The 20,509-nt window shown below is 52.7% G+C and overlaps 1 protein-coding gene across 1 annotated transcript; it reads right to left on the reverse strand.

The window, feature by feature from the left end:
• Positions 1-540: 540 nt before the first annotated feature.
• On the reverse strand, positions 541-19,727 carry PLIN3 (perilipin 3). Its single transcript, XM_037505133.1, has 8 exons — positions 19,680-19,727; positions 16,702-16,783; positions 12,432-12,630; positions 12,184-12,266; positions 8,269-8,566; positions 3,117-3,316; positions 1,902-2,027; positions 541-1,356 (listed from the first exon to the last, which is right to left on the reverse strand). The coding sequence occupies exons 2-8, from the start codon at positions 16,765-16,767 to the stop codon at positions 1,012-1,014; spliced, it is 1,317 nt and encodes a 438-aa protein (XP_037361030.1). The 5' UTR covers positions 16,768-16,783; positions 19,680-19,727; the 3' UTR covers positions 541-1,011.
• Positions 19,728-20,509: the final 782 nt, after the last annotated feature.

A 20,509-nucleotide genomic window follows, 5' to 3' on the forward strand; every position in this document is an offset into this window, starting at 1 on the left:
TCTCTGTCCCCTCCAACTGGTTCCCCCTCTTCTGAGGACTCTTGTGATGACTTTTAGAGCCCCCAATGATCCCAGATCACTCCCGTCTCCAGATGCCTGACCATATCCCATTTGCAAGGGCCCTCACCATGGAGGCAAGCAGCTCTAGGCCCCAGGAGTAGAATGGCCACATTTCTGAAGGGATCGTTGCTGCTTGCCGTCCCATCCCACGCACCGAGGCAGCTGGGTGCGGGAGAGCAGCCGTCTCCTTGGCTCTGCCGGATACCCACAAGGTGAGGCCGTGGTACCTGGGGCAGGAATGAAAGGTCCTTCATGCTTGGCTCTTCTCTGCAACGTCCAGGATCTAATTTGAAGACTAGAGACCAAGCAAGTGCAGTGAGCATGTCTGACAATCAAGATGGGCCCTTTGAAGGCACTTCAGGCCCATTAGCAGGTCTGGTCCTGCCGCAGTCACAGCAGCTGACAAAGCCGCACAGACAGCTGCTCAGCTGCTAGGAAACAAACACACCCACACACCCCCCACCCCACACACACGCGCACACAGCCTGTACTTGGCTGCAGGTAAAATTTATTAAGGCAACAATGAAACACCAAGGTCCCCAAGGCTTGCCAGGCAGGCCCCCAAGGCGTGGCCCCTTCTGCTCTAGAGTTTCAGCAGCTCCGTCTCCACCCCACCTTGCAGACCTTGGGTCCAAGTTCATTTGCAAAAGGCTAACACTCGAGGCCATGACGTACAAAAGGAAGAGGGACATAAGGACAATATCCCTGATTGTAAGAAAAATACTTGGGAAACTTTTAGAGAATACTTTTCTGGAAACTGCCCAAGTGACTGCAGGGCTTGAGAACACACTTCCCCCAGCTCAGGAGGTGAGGACAGGTTGGGTTTGAGGACCTTGGGTTCCCAAGGTGAGACAAACGGGGAGAAGTGGTTAGAAATGTTTGCTCCAAGGGAGGCTGGGACATAATGTGGCCAGTCAGGCAGGGCTGGGAACCCCGAGTTCCCTGTCTATCCTACTTCTTCTCTTCTGGTTTTTTCTCAGTAACTCCTGGGGCAAAGGGCCCCACCAGCCACGTGACGGGTGTGTTCTGGGCCACATATTCCACCATGTGGTCCAGGGCCTCTCGGGCCTTGGCCGCCCGTTCGCGGCTTTGCGTCAGGACGCTGCTGGACAGGTCCTGGAAGGAGTGGATGCCGGAAAAGGTGGCCTGGAGATCCTCCACCTGGCGGCGCGCCTGCTGGGCCTGGTCTTTCACGTGGGCGGGCAGCCCCTGAATGCTGGAGCCCAGGGAGGCGCAGGTGGCCTGCAGCTGCTGGGCGATGTCACGGACCATGGTGAGCGCCTGGGACTCCACCTGCTGAGAGGGGAGGGGCCATTTGTTGTGGGTGTAAGGGATCTTATTTATAAAAGCAAATGGGGATTTACCGTTCACCTTCAGAAAAACCTTTCCGTGGGTGAGACCGCCTAGAAGGGTAGCTTGGAACACCTGCTCTTTGAGTTTTGAACTGTGTGAGATACACTACAGTCAAAGTGAAAAAAAGGCAGAGACATCTCTCAAGTAGATAAGCAGATGGCAGGTGCAAGACACTCAGCCTCACTAGCCATCAGGGAAATACAGACCCACAAAGATCCACCACTGCTCCCCACTAGGACAGCTAGAATAAAATGACTCGAGGTAAACGACATGTAGGCATAGAATTTAGCAGGCTGAGACTGCCCTGCGTTCCAGATTCAGCAGCAACACACCCAACACACCCAACAGCAGAAAACAAGTCAGGCTTCCTGGAGGAGGTGTCTTAGCATCCTGACAGCAATAATGGGAGGTGAGAGGAGAAAACACTCCAGGCAGTTAGGTTCATGGCGCTCAGGGTCCCAACACCTCCTGCCACTCTCTGGGGGTACCTCTGGCTTGGCTGCATCCTTCTCCTTGCCCAGGAGCTCCTTCTGGTTCCAGCTGAGCCACATCTGGTGTAGTTTCTCCTGACCCTCTATCAGCTTCTGGTCAACTCCCTGCTTGACAGTTTCCATCTAGGGCAAGAGAGTGCCGTGAGAGAGAACCAAGCTGCCTGGGCATTTGACCCCTGGTGCCCCCACACACCCCGAGGGGAGGGGTTTACTGTTTAGTGGGAATAGAGTTTCAGTTTGGGAAGATGAGAAAGTGCTGGAGATGAGGGTGAGGATGGTTGTAGCTAATGCCACTGAGCTATACACTTAAAAATGGTTAGGGCGGTACATCTGATCTCATGTGGATTTATCATCAGTAAAACAATTTACAAAAATAGATGGAGGAGACAGTACTAAGAAGGAAGCTAAGCAAAGAGGGAAAAAATAAACAGTTAACTTTTTAGAGAATAGAAAATCCCCCTATCTTGATGTTGGGAGTAGTTACATGTCTATATTGACAACCCCCTGACCCCCCAGCACACTTTAAAAAGGGTAATTTTTATTGAGTATAAATTATACCTCAATAAAACTGGCTTTAAACAAAAACTCAAGTGCTTCAGCGCCTTCTCCACTTGAGCTTTGTGTGCTGTGCAGGGGACCCCGCAGGATGACCAGGGTAGGGAAGAGCAAAGCCAGCTCATGGCAGGGGTGGAGGGGGTGGGGGGGAGGCACCAAGCAAGAGCCCAGCCTCCAGCCCCCACCCCACAGGCCAGATGTGTCCTCTGCTAAGTCCTATAGTGGAGCCGAAACCCGGGACCTTCGGTTGGAGCTATTGGTAGAGGGTCTTTAAGGAGTGTTTAAGTTAAAACAGGGCCACTGGGATGGACCCTAATCCCATCTGATCAGTTTCCTTCTAAGAAGAGATGAGGGCACATGGGCACAGAGGACACCATGAGGGACACAGGGAGAAGGCAGTCGCCTGCAGGCCAAGGGGAGAGGCCTCAGGAAAGGCCAACCCCACTGACAGCATCATCTTGGGCTCTCAGCCTCAGGCACTAGGAGACTGTAAGTTCCTGTAGCTCAGACTATGTTTATTCTAGCAGTCCCAGCAGTCACCTGACCACAGTGCCCCAGGCCGGTCTGGGCAGGCCTGCGGCACACGAAGGATAAGCCCCTGGGTGTGGGGGGTTGGTTAGTGAAGCTGCAGGAGGGACCCCACGAGCCCAGGCTCACCAGGCTGAGGGCCTGCGTCAGCTGCATCAGGGCCTCCTGGGCCCGCTGCCTCGTGTGCTGCAGCTTCCCCAGCGAGTGTTCGTAGGCCCGTTGCCGCAGCCGCTCTGACAAGGAGCCCAGACGCACGAAGTAGCTCTGCTCCTGCCGCTGCTGCTGCACGGTGGCCATGTCGAAGCCCTCCAGGGACGTGGCGAGGCGGGCTGCGGAGGGAGGCAGGGGCACGTGAGGGCCAGGCCTGGAGCAGAGCGGAGTGGACTGCGGCATGGGGGGCTCCTGCCAGAGCTCGTGGCCCTTCATGCAAGCTGTGAGGCCTCAGAGAAAAGGCTGTCCCTGCCTTGGTTTTCCCTATCTGCAAAATGGGTATAACAGGGCCCAAGCCTTCCAGAATTAGGAAGCCTTAGGCTAGCGCGAGGGTTCACAAACTATGGCCCTTAGGCCACATTCGACCCCCCTCCAGTTTTGTACGAAACACTAATACATCCAAGCATGTCTGTTAAATAGGACAGCTTTCAAAGTATAAATATCTGACTTAGGATGACTCAAAACTTACAATCTTTCAGCTTTGCAATGAAGGGAACCCAATATGCATTCAATAGAAACCTTACTTCAGCTTTTATATTTTGATTGTTTTCTGGGTAAGCAACATGGTAAATCACCGGAACCAGTCAAATGATTAGGCACATAAACAAGCAATACTCTACAGCACACTGTGGTGGTGGTGGTGGTGGGGTGCTTTGGATGTTGTGTTTTAGGTCTTCACCTTCCATCATGTCTACAAAACAGCCCTCTGGACTTGACATGTTCACAACTTCATATAGGCCCTGTTTTAGGTGATTCTGCCCAACTGTAGGTAAAAGTTAAGTGTATGGAACAGGTTGAAGGGGGCTAGGCTGACCTAGGCTGACCTATGACACTAGGTAGGTTAGGAGTGCTAAAAGCATTTTCAATTTTTGAACTTACATTTGGGATGCACCCCCACAGTAAGGTGAGGAAGATCTATATAATGACCCTCAGTCTCCAGAGACTCAAGTATTCATTATCTGGTCCTTAAGAGAAAAATGGCTGATCCTGTATTAGCAGCTGGCACAATCTTCCACAATGTTCTAGGTGCTTCACATGTGTCCTTATTAGATCTTAACACTACAAAAGAGGCATCATCACCCCATCTTTACAGATGAGGAAACTGGAGCTCAGAGTAGCTGAATGATTTGCCCAGGGTCACAAATCAGGATTTGCAGCCAGACCCTCGGACCCCATGAGGTTCTTAACCTTGAGACTCGATGGGAGAAGTCTGAATCATACAAGAACCATTTTAACCAGGAGCAAAGAAAAGTCAGGACGACGTGGCCCAGGAAAGTGCTCAGAAAATTACAAGGCAGCGGGACAGAAAACTCCTGTCCTGACAATTTTATCCTGTTGCATTTAAACATGAATATAGCAGTAATAGGTTGAGCTCTGCAAGCAACCTGATCTGGGTTTGAATCCCAACCTACGAACTCACGGGCTCTCCAGTGCTCTGCGGCAGGGGAGCAAACAGCGGCCTCTGGATGAAATGTCACCTGCCTTTCTAAAGCTTTATTGACACACAGTCACGCCCAGGCATTCCCTACTGCCTGTGCTTTCCTGTTACATCAGCAGGGGTGTAAGTCCTGCAGAGCCCCAAAAATTGACTGCCTGGCTCTGCACAGGACAAGTTCACCAACCTCTGAAATCCCAGAATTGTGTAATGTTTGTAAAAACAACTGTATTCCCTTGATCAAAGGTTTGCCTTGACCAAGCAAAGGCCGAAGACTAGATGAAGGACTCTGCTGCCTTTGGTTCTTGGGGCAGTGTCTAACCCTGAGCAGATGCCCAGATATGTGACTAAAATGGGGAGCTCACTCAATCAGCAGAATGCCTCTGCTGTTCTGGGTATCTTCAAGTTATCTTGGGCATATGCTTGTGTTCCCTGTCCTGCTTGATCTCTTTTAAATCAACTTTTCCAGATTTGTTTAGAAAGCAAACTTTACTACAGAAGGCTGCATAATCTGCTACAAATAGATAATAAAAATAACTAAAAGCTCCTTTGGATACCTTTTCCAGAACAAAGCTGTCTAAACTTCACACTTTGGGCAGCTCAGACTTGGGCTGTAGTGATAAGTAAATGAATGGGTGTGGCTGTGTACCAATAAAACTTTATTTACAAAATCATTGGGCCAGGGAAGATGTCAGGAAAGAGTCACTTGACCCTGACATTTAAAAAACTGAACCAAAAAAGCAAAATGGGGGGCATTTAGATAGAGCAAAAATGAAAACCTCCATTTTGAGAAAAAAAGATTCTACCCCATTCTCCCACCACAGGCAAGTTTGCAAAGCCTAACCCAAAAGCAGTGACATTCTGAGCTCTGCCCATGGAAGTGAAAGCAGCCCAGTTATTTCGGCCAAGGATGTCCCGGAGAGTCTGGGCGTGTCTGAGCAAGGTGGCAGGGCCCCATGGCCCATGCAGAGGGCAGAGCCTGGAGGGAGGGGGAAGAGACCTGCTCCCCTCTGAGCCAGGAAGCAGCAGGCCTGGCCTAATTCTAACACAGCCCTACAACAGCTCATCATCCCTTTACCCACAGGCCACCCTGTGCAGAGTGATCTCATCTAGACTAAGAACACAACGGACAAGCACAGAAAGTCAGCTGGCAGGCGGGTCTGTTCTCTGCCATGGCTGCCAGCAACCCTGCTTCTCCTCCTGCCTTCAGGGGCTTAGACCCCACACTGAGTCTCACTCGGTCTCAGCGCCTGCTACGGGCCAGCAGACACTGAACTTGGGGTAAGGCAGGGAACACATCAGCCAGGTCCCTTCTAGCAAGAGGTTCAGAGTTATGTTTTGCAAACTCAAAGGACAAGTGACATGTACGCGCCAGTGACCACTGCAGGGCCTAAGACCTTCAGCCCTGGAACATCGAGTTTCTCCAGACAGCAACGGACCACCACTTTCCTCGCGAAGTCCCAAGGAGAATCATGCGGCTTGAGAGTCAACTCTAAGGTAGCTCCAGGCAGTGAAAAATGATGGGGCAAATGATGTGTCAATGAAATAAATGCACCCAATTGGAATATGTTGTGTTAAGCCACACACTCAAACCTAGGATGTGGGGAAAACCTCACCATTAACCCCTGGAGGGGGCTAATCACTCCCCCATGCCAAAAAAAAAAAAAAAAATTGAAAGAGGAAGTGAGCCATTTAACCACCACAAGCTGTACTCAGAGTTATCAAAATTGCAGAAAACTTTCTCCAGGGAAGTTTTCCAGCTAACACAGGAAGAAATGATCCTTAGTACTAAGCAGCGCACGGAATGAGTGGGGGCTCACGATCAGCTCTGCTCCCAGCACAGGGGCCTGCAGATCCCATTTAGATGAGGTTCTAGAACAGGCAAAGCGGTGGTTCTCTCCCGCCTGGGGGACATGGGGGAACACTGGGGGGCATCTGGGGACATCTGTGGTTGTCCCAAGTGGAAGTGCTCCAGGAATTGGGGGGGGCAAGGAGCCTGCTTCACAACCCTCCCCCAACAGAGGCTGGGACGCCCGCTAAGGACACCCAGCCCTGACTGTCAGCAGTGCTGCTGCTGGGAACCTTGACCTCATCTGTTTTCAACTTTTCCCAGTTGTCCCAAATGTTTAGTTCAAATCAACCAGCTCTGGCCAAAGCCGGCTGGAGCCCTGGTGCACCCCCCCATGGGAGAAGTGCATGTCTAGTAACACGGCCCCTCGGGCTGGCTGACGTGCAGACTGGAGCTGCAAGTCCAGCAGGAAGTCATCGCACGCGAGCTGGGGGCAGCTGCACAGGTGGAGTCAAGGCCGCTGGCCAGACCCGAGGAGGGCCGGCCGCTTTTGTTTTAGTACTTCCCAGTCTGTCAACCTCTCTTCGCTGCTGCCACACCCTGCCCAGTCCCCACCTTTGCTTACCTGGAGCACAGGAACCCCTCCACCATGGTCCCCCTGCTCACATTCGCCCCCCACCCCAAGTCTGTGCCTCCCACAGCAGCCTCCAGAGAGCACCGAGTGGGGTCCTGCCCCTCTGCTGCCCACAGGCCTCCCCCACGCCCATCTCCCCAGGGTGAGCACCCACATCACGCCTGGTCAGCACGCCCCTGCAGCACCTGCCCACCCACCCCGCCCTCACCTCCTCCCTCCTCACAAGACCCCCGTCACCCAGGGCTGACTCCTGTTTCCCTGACTCCTGCATGACTCAGTCCCTCCTCCCTCCACTGGCGTTCCAGTCACCTCACCTCAGACACATCTACCCAGTTCTCCCCTTGAATTCTCTCCTGCATCCTGACTTCCATATATTTCAGCCTGAGTTCGGTGAGGGCATCTGAATGAACAAATAGGTTTCTGGGGGTGAGGGGTATAGAAAGGTGGTGGTTTGTGTGATTTTATTCAAGAACGTGAGCACCTGCTAAGAGCCGGGCCCCGCTCTAGACTTGGGGACACAGCAGTGACCAAGACGGAAGCTTCGCTTTGCAAAGTCACTGATGAGAGTGAAGAGAAGAGAGAGCTGGGCAGGAGCGGAGGGGGGGATTCAGGGTCAGTGCACAGTATGGATGGATACACACACATGAGGGAGGCGATAATTTTAGAGAACAAAGGCCTCAGTGGGAGGGGCATTTGAGCACAGAGCTAGAGCAGAAGGGAGGAAGCCCCTCTGGATGTCTAGGAGAAAAATGTTGCTGGTAGAGGGACCAGCTAGTGTAAAGGTCTTGGGGCAGAAGCAGGGTCAAGGGTCTGTAAGGAGGCCAGTGAGGCTGGATGAACGAGGGGAGTCCCACAAATATAAGAGGATCTCCTGGAACACTTGGGCTTTTACCAGGAGGTAGGTGGGACCCCTGGGAGGCTGTGGTCAGAGGTGGGGGGGGTCCTGACTCAGGAGCTGGCAGGTGCCCTCTGGTGGCTGTTGCAGGGAAGACTGACTGTGAAGAAGCTCCCAGGTGCCCTCTAATGGCATCTGTGGGAAGGACAGACTTGGGGGCCCCCAAGGGGAGGAGACTGAACTGGTCCCTGTGGGCTAGACACCAGGACAGCTGACAGGCACAAGAGGGCAGCCAGTGACAGCCTCCCGGTGGCCACTGGGAGAACCCCCAAGTTGGAAAGCGCGGAGAGGGGACCCAGGCCCACGGGCCACACTCACCCAGCTCGGCGTCTGTCATGGGCAGGTGGTTGTCCACCCATGTCTCAGACTTGCCCAGAACTGTGTCCACTCCGCTCAGCACCATCTGGCCCATGCGGGAGCCCATGACCGAGTGGACACCACTGGTCACCACGGACTTGGTCATGTCCACACCACTCTGCACCGTGCTCCGCGTCATGTCCACTGCTTCTGTCATGCGGGTGGCCACAGTGTCCTTGGCACTGGACACTGTGCTGGACACCGCCTCTCGGGCCCCCAACACCTTGGATGACACAAGCTCCTTGGTGTCTGCCAGGACCTGCAGGAAGGGGAGGCAGCTTTAGCATCTCTGCCCTCCCTTTGCACCGGGTGCCCTGGCCTCACACCCCTTCGTCCAGGACGGCTGAAGGGAGGGATTCCAGCTCCAGAGTGACCCCAAGGATCAAGATCAAGTCTGGTGTCTCAGTTAAGACCAAGCCCTCCGGAGCTTATGGTCTGGGTCCAACCCCTGGCTTGAATCTTCTGGCTGCATGTCTTGGGCAACCAGGCCACCCCCTCTCTGTGCCTCCAGCTGTTGGTACCACTGTGGGCTAAGCCATGTTGAAACCCCAAGTCCAGGAGCATAGGATGTGACTTCATTTGGTAATGAGGTCTTTAAAGGGGCTAGTAAGGCTCAATGAGGTCATACTAATCCAGTGTGACTGGTGTCCTGATAAGAAGTGAGGACATGGGGCTTTCCTGGTGGTGCAGGGGTTAAAGACACAGCACTATCAAGCTATTACCAGCCACTGCAGCATGAGTTTGATCCCCAGCTAGGGAGCTACCCCCATGGCACAGCAGACCTCTTCTGACTAGCCCGCTGCTCCCCTCAGCAGTGTACTGCGGTCAGTCCGCCTGTTCTGCTCCCCACTCTGTCTCTGGTGAATCCTCTCAGCCCTCCCACCTCTGGCCTACACCCCAGTTCTTGTATGCATAAATAAATAAATCTTTAAAAAAAAAAGAAGTGAGGACACGGGCGCACAGGGACAACCAAGAGTGGACACGGGAAGACAGCCAGCAAGGGGGAGGCCTCAGGAGAAGCCAGCCCCGCCCACACCTTGACCTTGGACTCTCAGTCTCCAGAACTGCAAGAAATAAATGTCTGCTGCCGAGGCCACCCGCGTGTGGCACTTGGTTACAACAGCCGAGCTGACTAAGACACGGCGTAGGACAAGGTTTGGCCCAAGCACTGCATCGTGACGGCAGAATGAGGGCCCACTCCTGGCAAGTCAGTAACCTGGGAGCACATTAATCATGAAGTCAATTAGAACAATGGTTTCCAACAGGGCGAGGGTTTTCCCCCAGAGAATACTTGACAATGTTGGGAGACATTTCTTTCATTGGGGGTGCTCTTGGCATTGAGTGGGTGGGACCAGGGATACTGCCCAACACCCCATAGTGCCAGGACACACCCCCACCCTGGAGACTCTGGGTTCAAATCCTGCTCCACTCTTTCTAGCTGAGTCTGTCTCTGCATAGACAGGATGCTGCCAGGGGACATGCCTGGATGTCCTCGGCCAACAGGGCCACCACCGCCTGGTGGTCTCAGCGGAAAGCCTGGGGGAACAGCAGTGGCGGCTGGCCTTTCCCCGTCTAGGGAACATGAGTAGGCATATCTAGCATGGCCGTCTGTCTCACTGGGCCAGGCTGCATGAGGGGGGCCAGACAGAGCACATAGCAGAGTCTCACCCCAGCAGGGAGACAAGCAGCCAAGCCCCCTGCTATCTGCAGTGTTCCTGAAAAGCCAGTGTGACCTGTATGCCCTGCTCACTGCAGCGTGATTCACAGTGGTCAGAGGAAGGCACAACCCAGGTGTCCATGACGAATGAATAAGCAGAAGGTGGCCCCTCCAGACACTGGGGTAACATCCAGCCTTAAAAAGGCGAGAAATGGGCCTCCCCTGGTGGCGCGGCGGTTGAGCACTGGGCTGCGAGGCTGCCCACAGCCTCTGCAGCGCCGGTTTATTCCCCTGCTGCCGGTGAGGGTCCCACCAAAAAAAAAAAAAAAAAAAGGGGCGAGAAATGCTGTCACAGCTACAGTGTGACTGGCCCAGAGCACACAATGTTCAGGGAACAAAGCCAGACACACGAGGCCACACGGGGTGTGAGTCCACTGAGGAGACATGTCCAGGACAGGCGCAGACAGACAGGAAGGAGATGAGTGGTTGTCAGGGGCGGGGGTATTTGGTGGGAAGGAGAATAATAGCGAAGAGGTCTGGGGCCTCATTTTGGGGTGATGAGAGGTTCTAAAATTAATGTGATAGTTATGCAATCTGAATATACTAAAGCACTGAACTGTAGACCCTAAATACATGTGAATCACAGCTCAGTGAGGCTATTGAGCAAAACATCTGACGTGGCAGGCTAGCAGCGTGCTGCCTAACACAGGAGCCACTGTTACATTTGGCTATTTCATTTGAAATAGTTAAAATTAGCTATTTAAAATACATTAGTTAGGGCCTCCCCGGTGGCGCAGCGGTTGAGATCTGGGTTGCGAAGCTGCCCGCGGCCTCTGCAGCGCCGGTTCGATCCCCGGCTGCTCCCCGGCCACCGGAGGAGGGTCCCGCATGGCGCGCAGACCTCTCCTGCCGCCCGCTGCTCCCCTCAGCAGTGTACTTCGGTCCTTCTGCCTGCTCTGCTCCCCGCTCTGGCTCTGGTGAATTCTCTCACCCTCCCGCGCTTCTGACTGTACCCAGTGTATGTATAAACAAACAAACAAACAAATAAATGAATAAAATACATGCCTCTTAAAAAAAAATAAAATAAAATAAAATACATTAGTTAGCTGGGCCTCCCTGGTAGCGCAAGGGGTTAAGTCTCAGCACTACGAAGCTGTCCACAGCCACTGCAGCACAAGTTCGATCCCAGGCCAGGGAGATACCCACATGGTGCAGCAGACCTCTCCTGTCTCCCCGCTGTTCCCTTCAGTAGTGTATTTCAGTCAATCCACCTGTTCTGCTCCCCATTCTGTCTCTGGTGAGTCCTCTCATCCCTGCAGCTCTGGCCTACACTCCAGCTCTTGTATGCATAAATAAATAAAATAAATCTTAAAAAAATATGTTAGCTATTTAAAATAATTAAAATTAGTAACTGAGTTTCTTGGTCACATTCTATTCTTTTTTTAAAGATTTATTTATGCATACAAGAACTGCTAAGGGGAGCAGCAGGCGAGCCAGAAGAGGTCTGCTGTGCCATGTGGGTATCTCCCTGCCCAGGGATTGAACTCGTGATGCAGTGGCTGTGGATAGCTTCATAGGTTATGTTTTAACCCCTTGTGCCACAAGGGAGGCCCCTTGGTCACATTCTAAAGGGCACAGTAGCCACATGTGGCTAGTGGTTTCCATAGTGGAAGATGCACAGGAAGAACATGTGCACCAGAGAAAGTCCTCCTGAACAGGACTGAGCTAGAGGGACCTCTTTCAGTGAGAAGGGAAGGCCTCTAAGGAGGCGAGGTTAAAACAGACCTGAAAGACTGACTCTCCAAGAAAGAACCACCTGTGCAAAGGTCCTGGGGTAGGACTGTTAGTTATCTTTGCTTCCCTGACTTCCTGGAATGAAAGTCCCACAAGGGCAAGGACTCTGCTTTCATCACCGTGATTGGTACTTATGAGCAAAGAGGACAGAGGCCAGCGTGGCTGGAGTGGACAATCAAGGCGGAGTGCTTTGGCTTTTGTTCTGGGCAAGGCAGGAAACACAAGGGGGGTTGGAGAAGATCTGGTTAGCACTTTGACAATTCATAGGGCTGCCCAGAGGGGAGTAGGTTCAGGGAGGGTAGGGACAGACAGAGCGGGTCAGGAAGGAAGCTATCACACTCGTCCACTAGAGTGAAAGTGGACTAGGATGGTCCCGGCTCAGCTGAGCCGCCACCCCAGGGCTCCTAACTGGGGCTGTCAGTTACCTTCTCTGATTGCTGCTGCAGGATGGGCAGATTCTCTTCCAGCTTGTCCAGCCCCCTGTGGGCATATCCACTGGCTGAAGTAACTGCAGGAGACGGGCAAGACAGAAACTGGCCATTATTACCCGGTATGCACCCCTGCCCATGAGTATCCCTCAGGGAAAGCTAGCTAGTATTGGTTTGGGAGAACAGGGCCAGGGGTTGAGGTTGGGGCAGACCCCCTGAAACAGCCATGGAAGGTCTTTACTCACTCTGGGGTTCCAGCTTGGAGAGGATGGGCTGTGCCCCACTGACAGCAGCTGCTGTGAGTGTCTTCACCCCTTTCTCTGCCACATCGCAGACAGTCTTGACGTGGGGGTAGCTCTCCTTGGTGGAGGTGTAGGCAGCGGACACCATGTTGCAGGTGGAGCTAATCAGGGGCATGTTGGCCACGCGGTCCACCACGCTGGGCTGCAGGAAGAAGCAGCTCAGGCTTGGGACCGAAACTTGGGGTGCCCCACAGTTTTGGTCCCTTTCCAGACTGAAGAAAGCTCGGCTCACTCTTACTCTGCACCCACACAATTGCACAAGTTAGGAACTCCAAGGTTTGGTCACATACTTCCTGCATTTCATTTATTTTGCACAGCCACAGAGCACCAGGCAGGGCAAGAGACAAGGACCCATCCTCAGCCCCAATCCATCCCCACTCCCCACCACAAGCTCAGGGCTCAAACTGGGGCAGCACTCTAGAGCCAGCAGCCCAGGTCACCTGATTTTTTTCTATCCTTATTTTCCCTAACAGCTTGGCGATACAGCTCATGCATTCAAAACGTCATCATTTTTAAAGCGCATAGTTCCAAAAAAAAAAAAAAATTCAGAAAAGGACAGAAAAGTTTTTTTTAAATTTTAGAATAACAAAAATCAGAAAATTTTAAAATCCTAACATTTTTAAAAAGAAAAATATAAGGGAAAAAATTGAAAGGCAGCCAAATGGTTTTCAGTGTATGACCAGACCTCATTTTGTTACACTTTGCAGATATCAAGGCCTTTTTTTTTTTTTTTTTTTTTCCACAAATTGAAGGCTTGTGCAACCCTGCATCCAGCAAGCCGGTGGCGCCCTAATCGTGACAGCCCTTGTCCGCTTCACATCCATGTCATCCTTAATTAGGGTGTACGTCGCTTTTTAGACATATGCTACTGCACACGTCATAGACTCCAGCAGAAACCTAACTTCTACATAGACTGCGAATCCCTGGTATTCGTGACCCACTTTATGGGGGTGTTCATTTCACAGGTCCGGACCCGAAAGAGCTGAGGTGTGTCTGTAGTCACAGAGCTGTGCAGACACCCCCTGCAGAAGTTCCAGGACTTCTGCATCACCCCAGAAAGAAACCCCACATCTGTTTCTCCCCTCCCGCCGACCCCGGGAACTACTAATCTGCTGCCTGTGCCTATGGATTTTCTTTTCTGGACATTTCACGCCAACAGCGTCGCCCACGTGGTCCCCTGCACCCGGCTCCCCTCCCTGGTTTCATCCATCCGGTCACATGTGCCAGTGCTTCATTTGTTTTAATTTTGGTAAAATCCACATAACAAAATTTACCATTTTCACTATTTTCAGGGGCACAGCTCAGTGGCATCAAGCACATTCCCACCGTTGTGCGACCCTCCCCACCCTCCAGCTCCAGAACTTTCTCCTCTTGCCCAAGTGGAGCTCTGTTTCCATTAAACACTAACTCAACTCCCCTCCCCTCCCCCCCGCCCCTGGCACCCGCCATCTACTCCTGTCTCTATGGATGTGACTCCAGGGGCCTCCAGGGAGTGGGTCACACTCTGTGTGTTCTTCTGTGTCTGGCTTGTTTCACGAGCATCAGTCCTGAGTGCACTGAGGTTGCAGCGTGTGTGGGAACTTCATTCCTTTATATGACTAAACTATATTCCAGACACCTGATCTTGTAAATAAAGTTTTCCTGACACACGGCCACACCTGCTCATTTACATATTGAAAAAGGCGGCTCTCACTGCACGGGAGAGTTGCTGAATGACCAGGCAACCCTTTGGAGCCTCATTCCCTCCTCCGTAGACGGGGAAATCTTTCTTCCTACCCATTTTAAAGATGATGTGCGCAGAAACCCTGGCAAAAGAGTTAACTTCACTGTTATCAGAATTTATTTTAAGTTGCTTAATCTCCAGTCCTGGAAGAGAGTTAGTCCAATTTTATGGGAGGTAAACTGAGGTATAGAGTGATTTAAGGAAGTCACCCAAGGTCACACAACCAGCAAGTGACAGATTTGGACTGTGCCTCCAGGGTTTATCCATAAAGTTACATGGTCTCTTCAGAAGTTAATCATAAGTTGACATATGATCCAGCAATTTCACTCCTAGGAATCTACCCTGCAGACAGAAAGACCAATGTCTGCACGACATTAGTGTAAAAGCGTTTGTCTGTGGCAGCCTTTTCATAATGCCAAAGTGGGAACAGTTCATCAACTAGTGAATGGATAAAGAAAAAGGGGTATCACTATATTGAAAAAACACAGCCTCCAAGAAGCCAATAGGTACGTGAAAAGATGCCACATCACCAGTCCTTCTGGAAATGTGGATAAAACCACAGTGATACATCACGTCATGCCCTTTAGACAACCATCAAAAACCAGAATTAACAAGAGTAAAGATGGAGAAAAGGGAAGACCAGTGCAAGGGCTGGAAGGAAGGTTCAATGGTGCAGCTGTGGTGGAAAACAGCATGGTGCTTGCTCAAAAAGTTAAAAATAGAATTATCATAAGATCCAGCAATTTCCCTTGTGGGTAGAAAGCCAAAATAATTGAAAGCAGAGTCTTGAAATGATATTTGCACACCCATGTTCACAAAGCATGATTCACAGTAGCTAAAATGTAGAAGCCACCTAAGTGTCCATCAATGGATGAATGAATAAGCAAAATGTGGTGCAACAGTAAAATATTATTCAGCCTTAAAGAGGAAGGAAAATCTGACAGTTGGACCTGAGGACAATGTGCTGAGTGAAAGAAACCACACACAGGGCCTCCCTGGTGGCACAGGGGTTAAAGTCTCAGCATTATCAAGCTATCCCAGCCACCGAGGCATGAGTTTGATCCCCTGCCAGGGAGGTGACCCTCATGGTGCAGGCAGACCTCTCCTGTCTTGCCTGCTACTCCCCTCAGCAGTGTATTTCAGTAGATCTGCCTGTTCTGCTCCCCACTGTTTATGGTGAATCCTCTCACCTCCTGCACCTCTGGCCTACACCCCAGCTCTTGTATGCATAAACAAATAAAAAATATTTTTTTTTTAAATAAAGAAGCCAGGGCCTCCCCTGGTAGCGCAGGCAGTTGGGCGCAGCGCTGTGGAGCTGTCCGCAGCCTCTGCAGCGCCAGTTCAATCCCAGCCAGCCTGCGAGGGTCTCACATGGCGCAGCAGACCTCTCCTGTCATGCCCGCTGCTCCCCTCAGCAGTGTATTTTGTCAGTCTGCCTGTTCTGTTCCCCACTCTGTCTCTGGTGGATCCTCTCACTCTCCTGTGAATCTGGCCTGTACCCCGGTTCTTATATAAATAAATAAATCTTTAAATTAAAAAAAAGAATGAAAAAAAGAAAGAAAGAAGCCAGACACAAAGGACAAATACCATGTGAGTCCACTCACCAGAGGTCCCCACAGTAGAAGGTTCCACTTTTATAAAATTATTTTATGGTTCTACTTATTGGTGGTTGCAGGGAGAAGGGAGTAGCTATCAAGGATTATGGGGTTTCCATTTGGGTTGGTAAAAAAGTTCTAGACTTGGTGGGATGGTGGCACATCATTGTGAATGGACCCTATTAGTGTTGCTGAAATGTACATTTCAAAATGGATAAAATTTTTGCTGTATTTTTTAAAAAGGAGTGAAGCACTGACACCTGCTATAGGGTGGATAAACCTCAAAACTGTGCTTGGTGAAAGAAGCCAGCTACATCATGTGTCTCTATTCATGTGAGATGCCCAGAACAGGCAAATCCACAGTGACAGAGAGCAAGAGCAGTGGCAGGGTGCAGGTTGGGGAGAGGCAGTAATGGGGACGGGTGGGCCTCCCTCTATGTAGGTGAAAAATAGCTCACAGCTGTATGGTGGGGGCACAACTTGGTAAAGCTTCCTAAAGCCTTACCCTTTATCATGTACATTTTATGGTATATGAATGACATGTGCCTGCATAAATTTATTTATTAAAAGGGGCCTTTATTTAAATGGGGAGGGAGACTAGGGACCAACTTCCTAGGAGGACCCCAAAGGAAACTTCAGACACTGAACATCTGGCTGGGGGGCAGACAGGCAGTTTCACAGAGCTGTGCCCCTGCAGTCGAAGAGCCTTCGAGGTTCCCAATTCTCACATCCCTATCTGCTGGTGGGGTCCCTGTTAGCGGTTCGTATGATGGCTCTTCCCCCAACTATTTAAAAAGATACCTTTGACCTCCAAAGGCTGCCAGCAGCTCCCTGGCCCCCTGCCAGGGCACCCTGGCATGCAGGCTTCATTCCACAGATCCCACAGCTCCCTCACCTGCTGTGCCGGTTCTTCGGCTGTCACATGAGCGCTGGCAGTGGCCTCTGCCTCGTTGGAAGACATTTCTCAGAAGCAGGCACTGCGGATAGATGGACTCGTCAGGGTAGACCACTCTTGTCCCACCCTCCAGCAGAAGCCAGGGCCCACACCTGCCTGCTGAACCCCCGTTTCCTAGAGTTGGGCCGCTCAACCATTGACATGCACCGGAGGGCTGTTCCAGGGCGGGGGCTGATGTGGCAGAGGGGCCAGGCAGAGCGTGCAGCTCTATCACGCTCCCAGGTGGAGCTGAAGCAGCTGATTCTAGGGTCACACTTGAGGGGCAAAGTCTGAGCACAGCCCTCCAACCGTTCACCCAATCAGCCGTCAGGGGAGTCACCTATGTTTGGTACAAAACCTCTGTGGCGAGCAGTTTGCCAATAAGCTACCAAAGAGGCATCTCCCCTTTGACCCAGAAAGCTCCCTCGGGGAGCCACCCCACACCTATGCTGCCACGTGGCAGGGATGTGCATACATGTGTCACAAGGCACTGGAAACAACCTGTTTGCCCCAACAGAAGGGGATAACAGTGTAGCCGACAGAGGTGTCTAAAGTATAGAAAGTTAATGTAATCGACAAGACCAAGACACTGATAAGAGACAAAAGGTATGAATCTCCTGCCTGCCTGTGACAGGCTGGTGCCACTCCTTTTTCTTCCTCCTTCCTTTCCTAGTAAACCTGTCCTCTATAGGGCCTCCCCGGTGGCGCAGCGGTTGAGCGCTGGGTTGCGAAGCTGCCCGCAGCCTCTAGAGCACCGGTTCGATCCCCGGCTGCTCCCCGGCCACCTGAGGAGGGTCCCACATGGCGCGCAGACCTCTCCTGCTGCCCGCTGCTGCCCTCAGCAGTGTACTTCGGTCCTTCTGCCTGCTCTGCTCCCCGCTCTGGCTCTGGTGAATTCTCTCACCCTCCCGCGCTTCTGACTGTACCCAGTGCTTGTATGTATGTATGTATCAATCAATCAATAAATAAATCTTTAAAAAAAAAAAAAAAGAGCCAAAAGTATGAATAGGAAGTTTTTGCTTGTATTTGCATAGAATTGTTAAAGAAACAGGAAACTGAACAGTGCCCACCTTTCAGGGAGAAAGATCAGGTGGCTAGGGCAGGTCTCTGATTTTTCAATCAGGTAGATAATATTACCTGTTCCCCCCAAAAACGCTGAGCTTACCATACCTGGCCCCAATCAAGTCAGACTAGGGGTCTCGTCTGACTCAGAGCCCAAAGAGCTCAGGAGGTTGTTTGGGTGAATCGAATGCAGGTGTGAGCAAATCTAAGGCTCAGGTGAGATGGGAGTCACCAGTATACTCCATTTCCTGGCCAGGTGAGGTGAGATCAGCCTGGCATGATCAGACTGGATTCCATACCCATGCAATGTGCAAAGAGCTTCCTCTCACCTGTAAAACAAGGCTAAAGGTGGTGCTTAGCCTAAGGCTAAAGAACCTGCCTCGAAGGCTGGTTCCTCACACAATTCTGGGGTGAGCCTATACAGACCCTCCGTCCTTGATTCTGAGCATTTCCTTCCAGAGAAAGGGAGTCCGGCTCCTGGCGGTGGTGTTGCAATTTCCAAGTGGATCCAAGCAAACTGATGTTGTGAGAGAACTGGTTCTCGAGTTCAAAGCAGGTTTTTTTACCCCTGAGTTTGCAATTCACTAGGAGGGGGAGCCTGGGAAGACAGGTCCCCCACCCCGGAGTCTAACTGCTGCATCTGTAAAATGGGGGTAACTATTCCAGGCAGAATCCTGCAGATTAAAGAAGCTCAAGTGTGGTGTTCAGCGTCATGCCTAGCACATAGCGGATGCTTAACAAAGAGAACACTTCACTGTAGCAGACATGTGAAGTCACCCAGGGATGAGCTTCCTGCTTGTTACAGAGACCCCCCCAACTGGGATATGGGTCCAGGAGGCACACCTGCCCTGGGGATCATCACCTGAGTCCTATTATTCTTCTCACCTTCCTTGGAGTCTGAGCTTGCTTGGGCAGGACATGGAGGCCCTTCCTCCCACCCCTGTGTCCATCAACTCCTCCTGGAACTAGCTTAACCAAGAGTGGCCACTGCAGATTTCAGCACTCCATTAAAATCCTTAGGGTGGGCAGCCTGCTGCTAGCGCAGCGAGAGCTAGCTGGGGCTGGGTGGCACCAGCAATCACCCAGCTGCGGCCAGGGCTTGCTGAGATCCAACTTCCAAAGTTCCTGGGGACCGAGGCCCCTCATCTAGTCCTGACAAAGGTCCCAAGGACTCAGATAAAGGGTAGACCTTACATTGCCAGCCTTGTGCAATCCCCTGGCCACACCCGCCAAAGGGAAGGGGCGGGGTTTGCCCATGACCTCTCCAGAGTCAGCCAGGGGGCCCGAAGGTGAGGAGGGGAGGACCAGGATCCCGGGGGCAAGACCCCTTGGAGGAGGATGGCTTTGCTGGGCAGAAGGGGCGGCCCCTGGTCGGAGCGGGAAGGGGGTCTTTTCTCCGAAGGCTCAAGGAGGTGGAATCCTGTACGGATGGAAGGAAGGTTTCCAGCCTCCCAACTGCGCTGGCAAAGCCGCACACTTCCCATTCAAAGGGCTGTGACTTGGGATGAAGGATACAGCCCTCAACCCTGGAGACTATCAGTTCCGACGGGCTCTTTGGCGCCCCCTGCCGATTCCAGCCCCCCACCCCCCTCCCCTGCCCCCCGACCCCGACCCCCTACCCCCACCCCGGCCCCGACCCCCGCCCAGCCGCGAAAGTCCCAGGAATTGGGTGTGAAAGTCTGAGCCTGATTCAGAAGTTGGGCAGGCGGCTGGCAGGGGCCAGGGGCGGTGCAGAAAGCGGGGTACAGCCCGGGCTGAAGACCCACCCCCAGGCCGCAGACCCCAGTCGAAACCCCCCGAAGGCCCTCCCCGGGGTGGGGGGCTCAGGACTAGTCGGCCCCGCCCCGACACGGCCAGCGGACACCCCGGGCTCTCACCGCAGGACGGGACGCTCCGGGCGCGCGCGCAGAGCCTCAGGACAACTTGGGAACCTCCGGGCGGGGCGAGGGCGGGTTTTATGCGCCGGGGACCGGCACGTGGTCGTGACTAACCGGAAGGCCAATCCCGGGGGTGGGGGTGCCGCCCCGGGCCCCGCCCCCCGGGCTCGGGACGTGCAGCAGCCAGAGAGTCCAAAGAGGGCGGGACCCGGGGCCCCGCGCTCCCCCCTCGCGCCCACGAGGGGGACCCCTGGACGACCCCTAATCCAGCCTAGGACTCCCCTCCCCATCTAGGGGCCCCAGCAGTGCGGTCCTGGAGGGGAATACGATATGAGATCTGGGTTTCCCTGGCCCCCCTTTCTGTAGTGGCCAAACTGAATTTGCCAGAACAGACATGGTCGCTTGATGTCGGCCCCGGGGCGTCGGAGGCCTGTGCCTCTGCGCCCCCGGCCTGGGGTTGCTGGAGCCAAACCTGACCCAGCGTTATGAGTAACTTTAATCACCGAAGTGCAGTGATATCCAGGGTGCCTTCTGCCCTCATGGCCCACTTTGGGCCACTTAACCTTCCCAACACTACATCTACCTTTACCATCCCCATGTTACACGTGAGAACTGAGACCCGGGGTTAAGGGGTTAAGCACAGCACTATGAAGCTATCCGCAGCCTCTGCAGCACGAGTTCGATTCCCGGCCAGCCAGGGAGAAACCCACATGGCACAGCAGACCTCTCCTGTCTCCCCCCGCTGCTCCCCTCAGCAGTGTATTTCATCAGTCTGCCTGTTCTGTTCCCCGCTCTGTCTCTGGTGGATCCTCTCACCCTCCCACACATCT

Source organism: Talpa occidentalis, unplaced genomic scaffold (genome assembly GCF_014898055.3).
Source record: "Talpa occidentalis isolate TD23 unplaced genomic scaffold, MPIMG_talOcc4v2.1 talOcc4.12, whole genome shotgun sequence".
Classification (NCBI taxonomy): Eukaryota; Metazoa; Chordata; class Mammalia; order Eulipotyphla; family Talpidae; genus Talpa; species Talpa occidentalis.

Coding starts and splice junctions, on each gene's coding strand:
- PLIN3 (XM_037505133.1), bottom strand. CDS start 16,767: ATGTCTTCCAACGAGGCAGAGGCCACTGCCAGCGCTCATGTGACAGCC. Junction 12,631..16,701: donor CCGAAGAACCGGCACAGCAG/GTGAGGGAGCTG, acceptor TTCTTCCTGCAG/CCCAGCGTGGTGGACCGCGT. Junction 8,567..12,183: donor TGCAGCAGCAATCAGAGAAG/GTAACTGACAGC, acceptor CCCTTCCTGCAG/GTCCTGGCAGACACCAAGGA.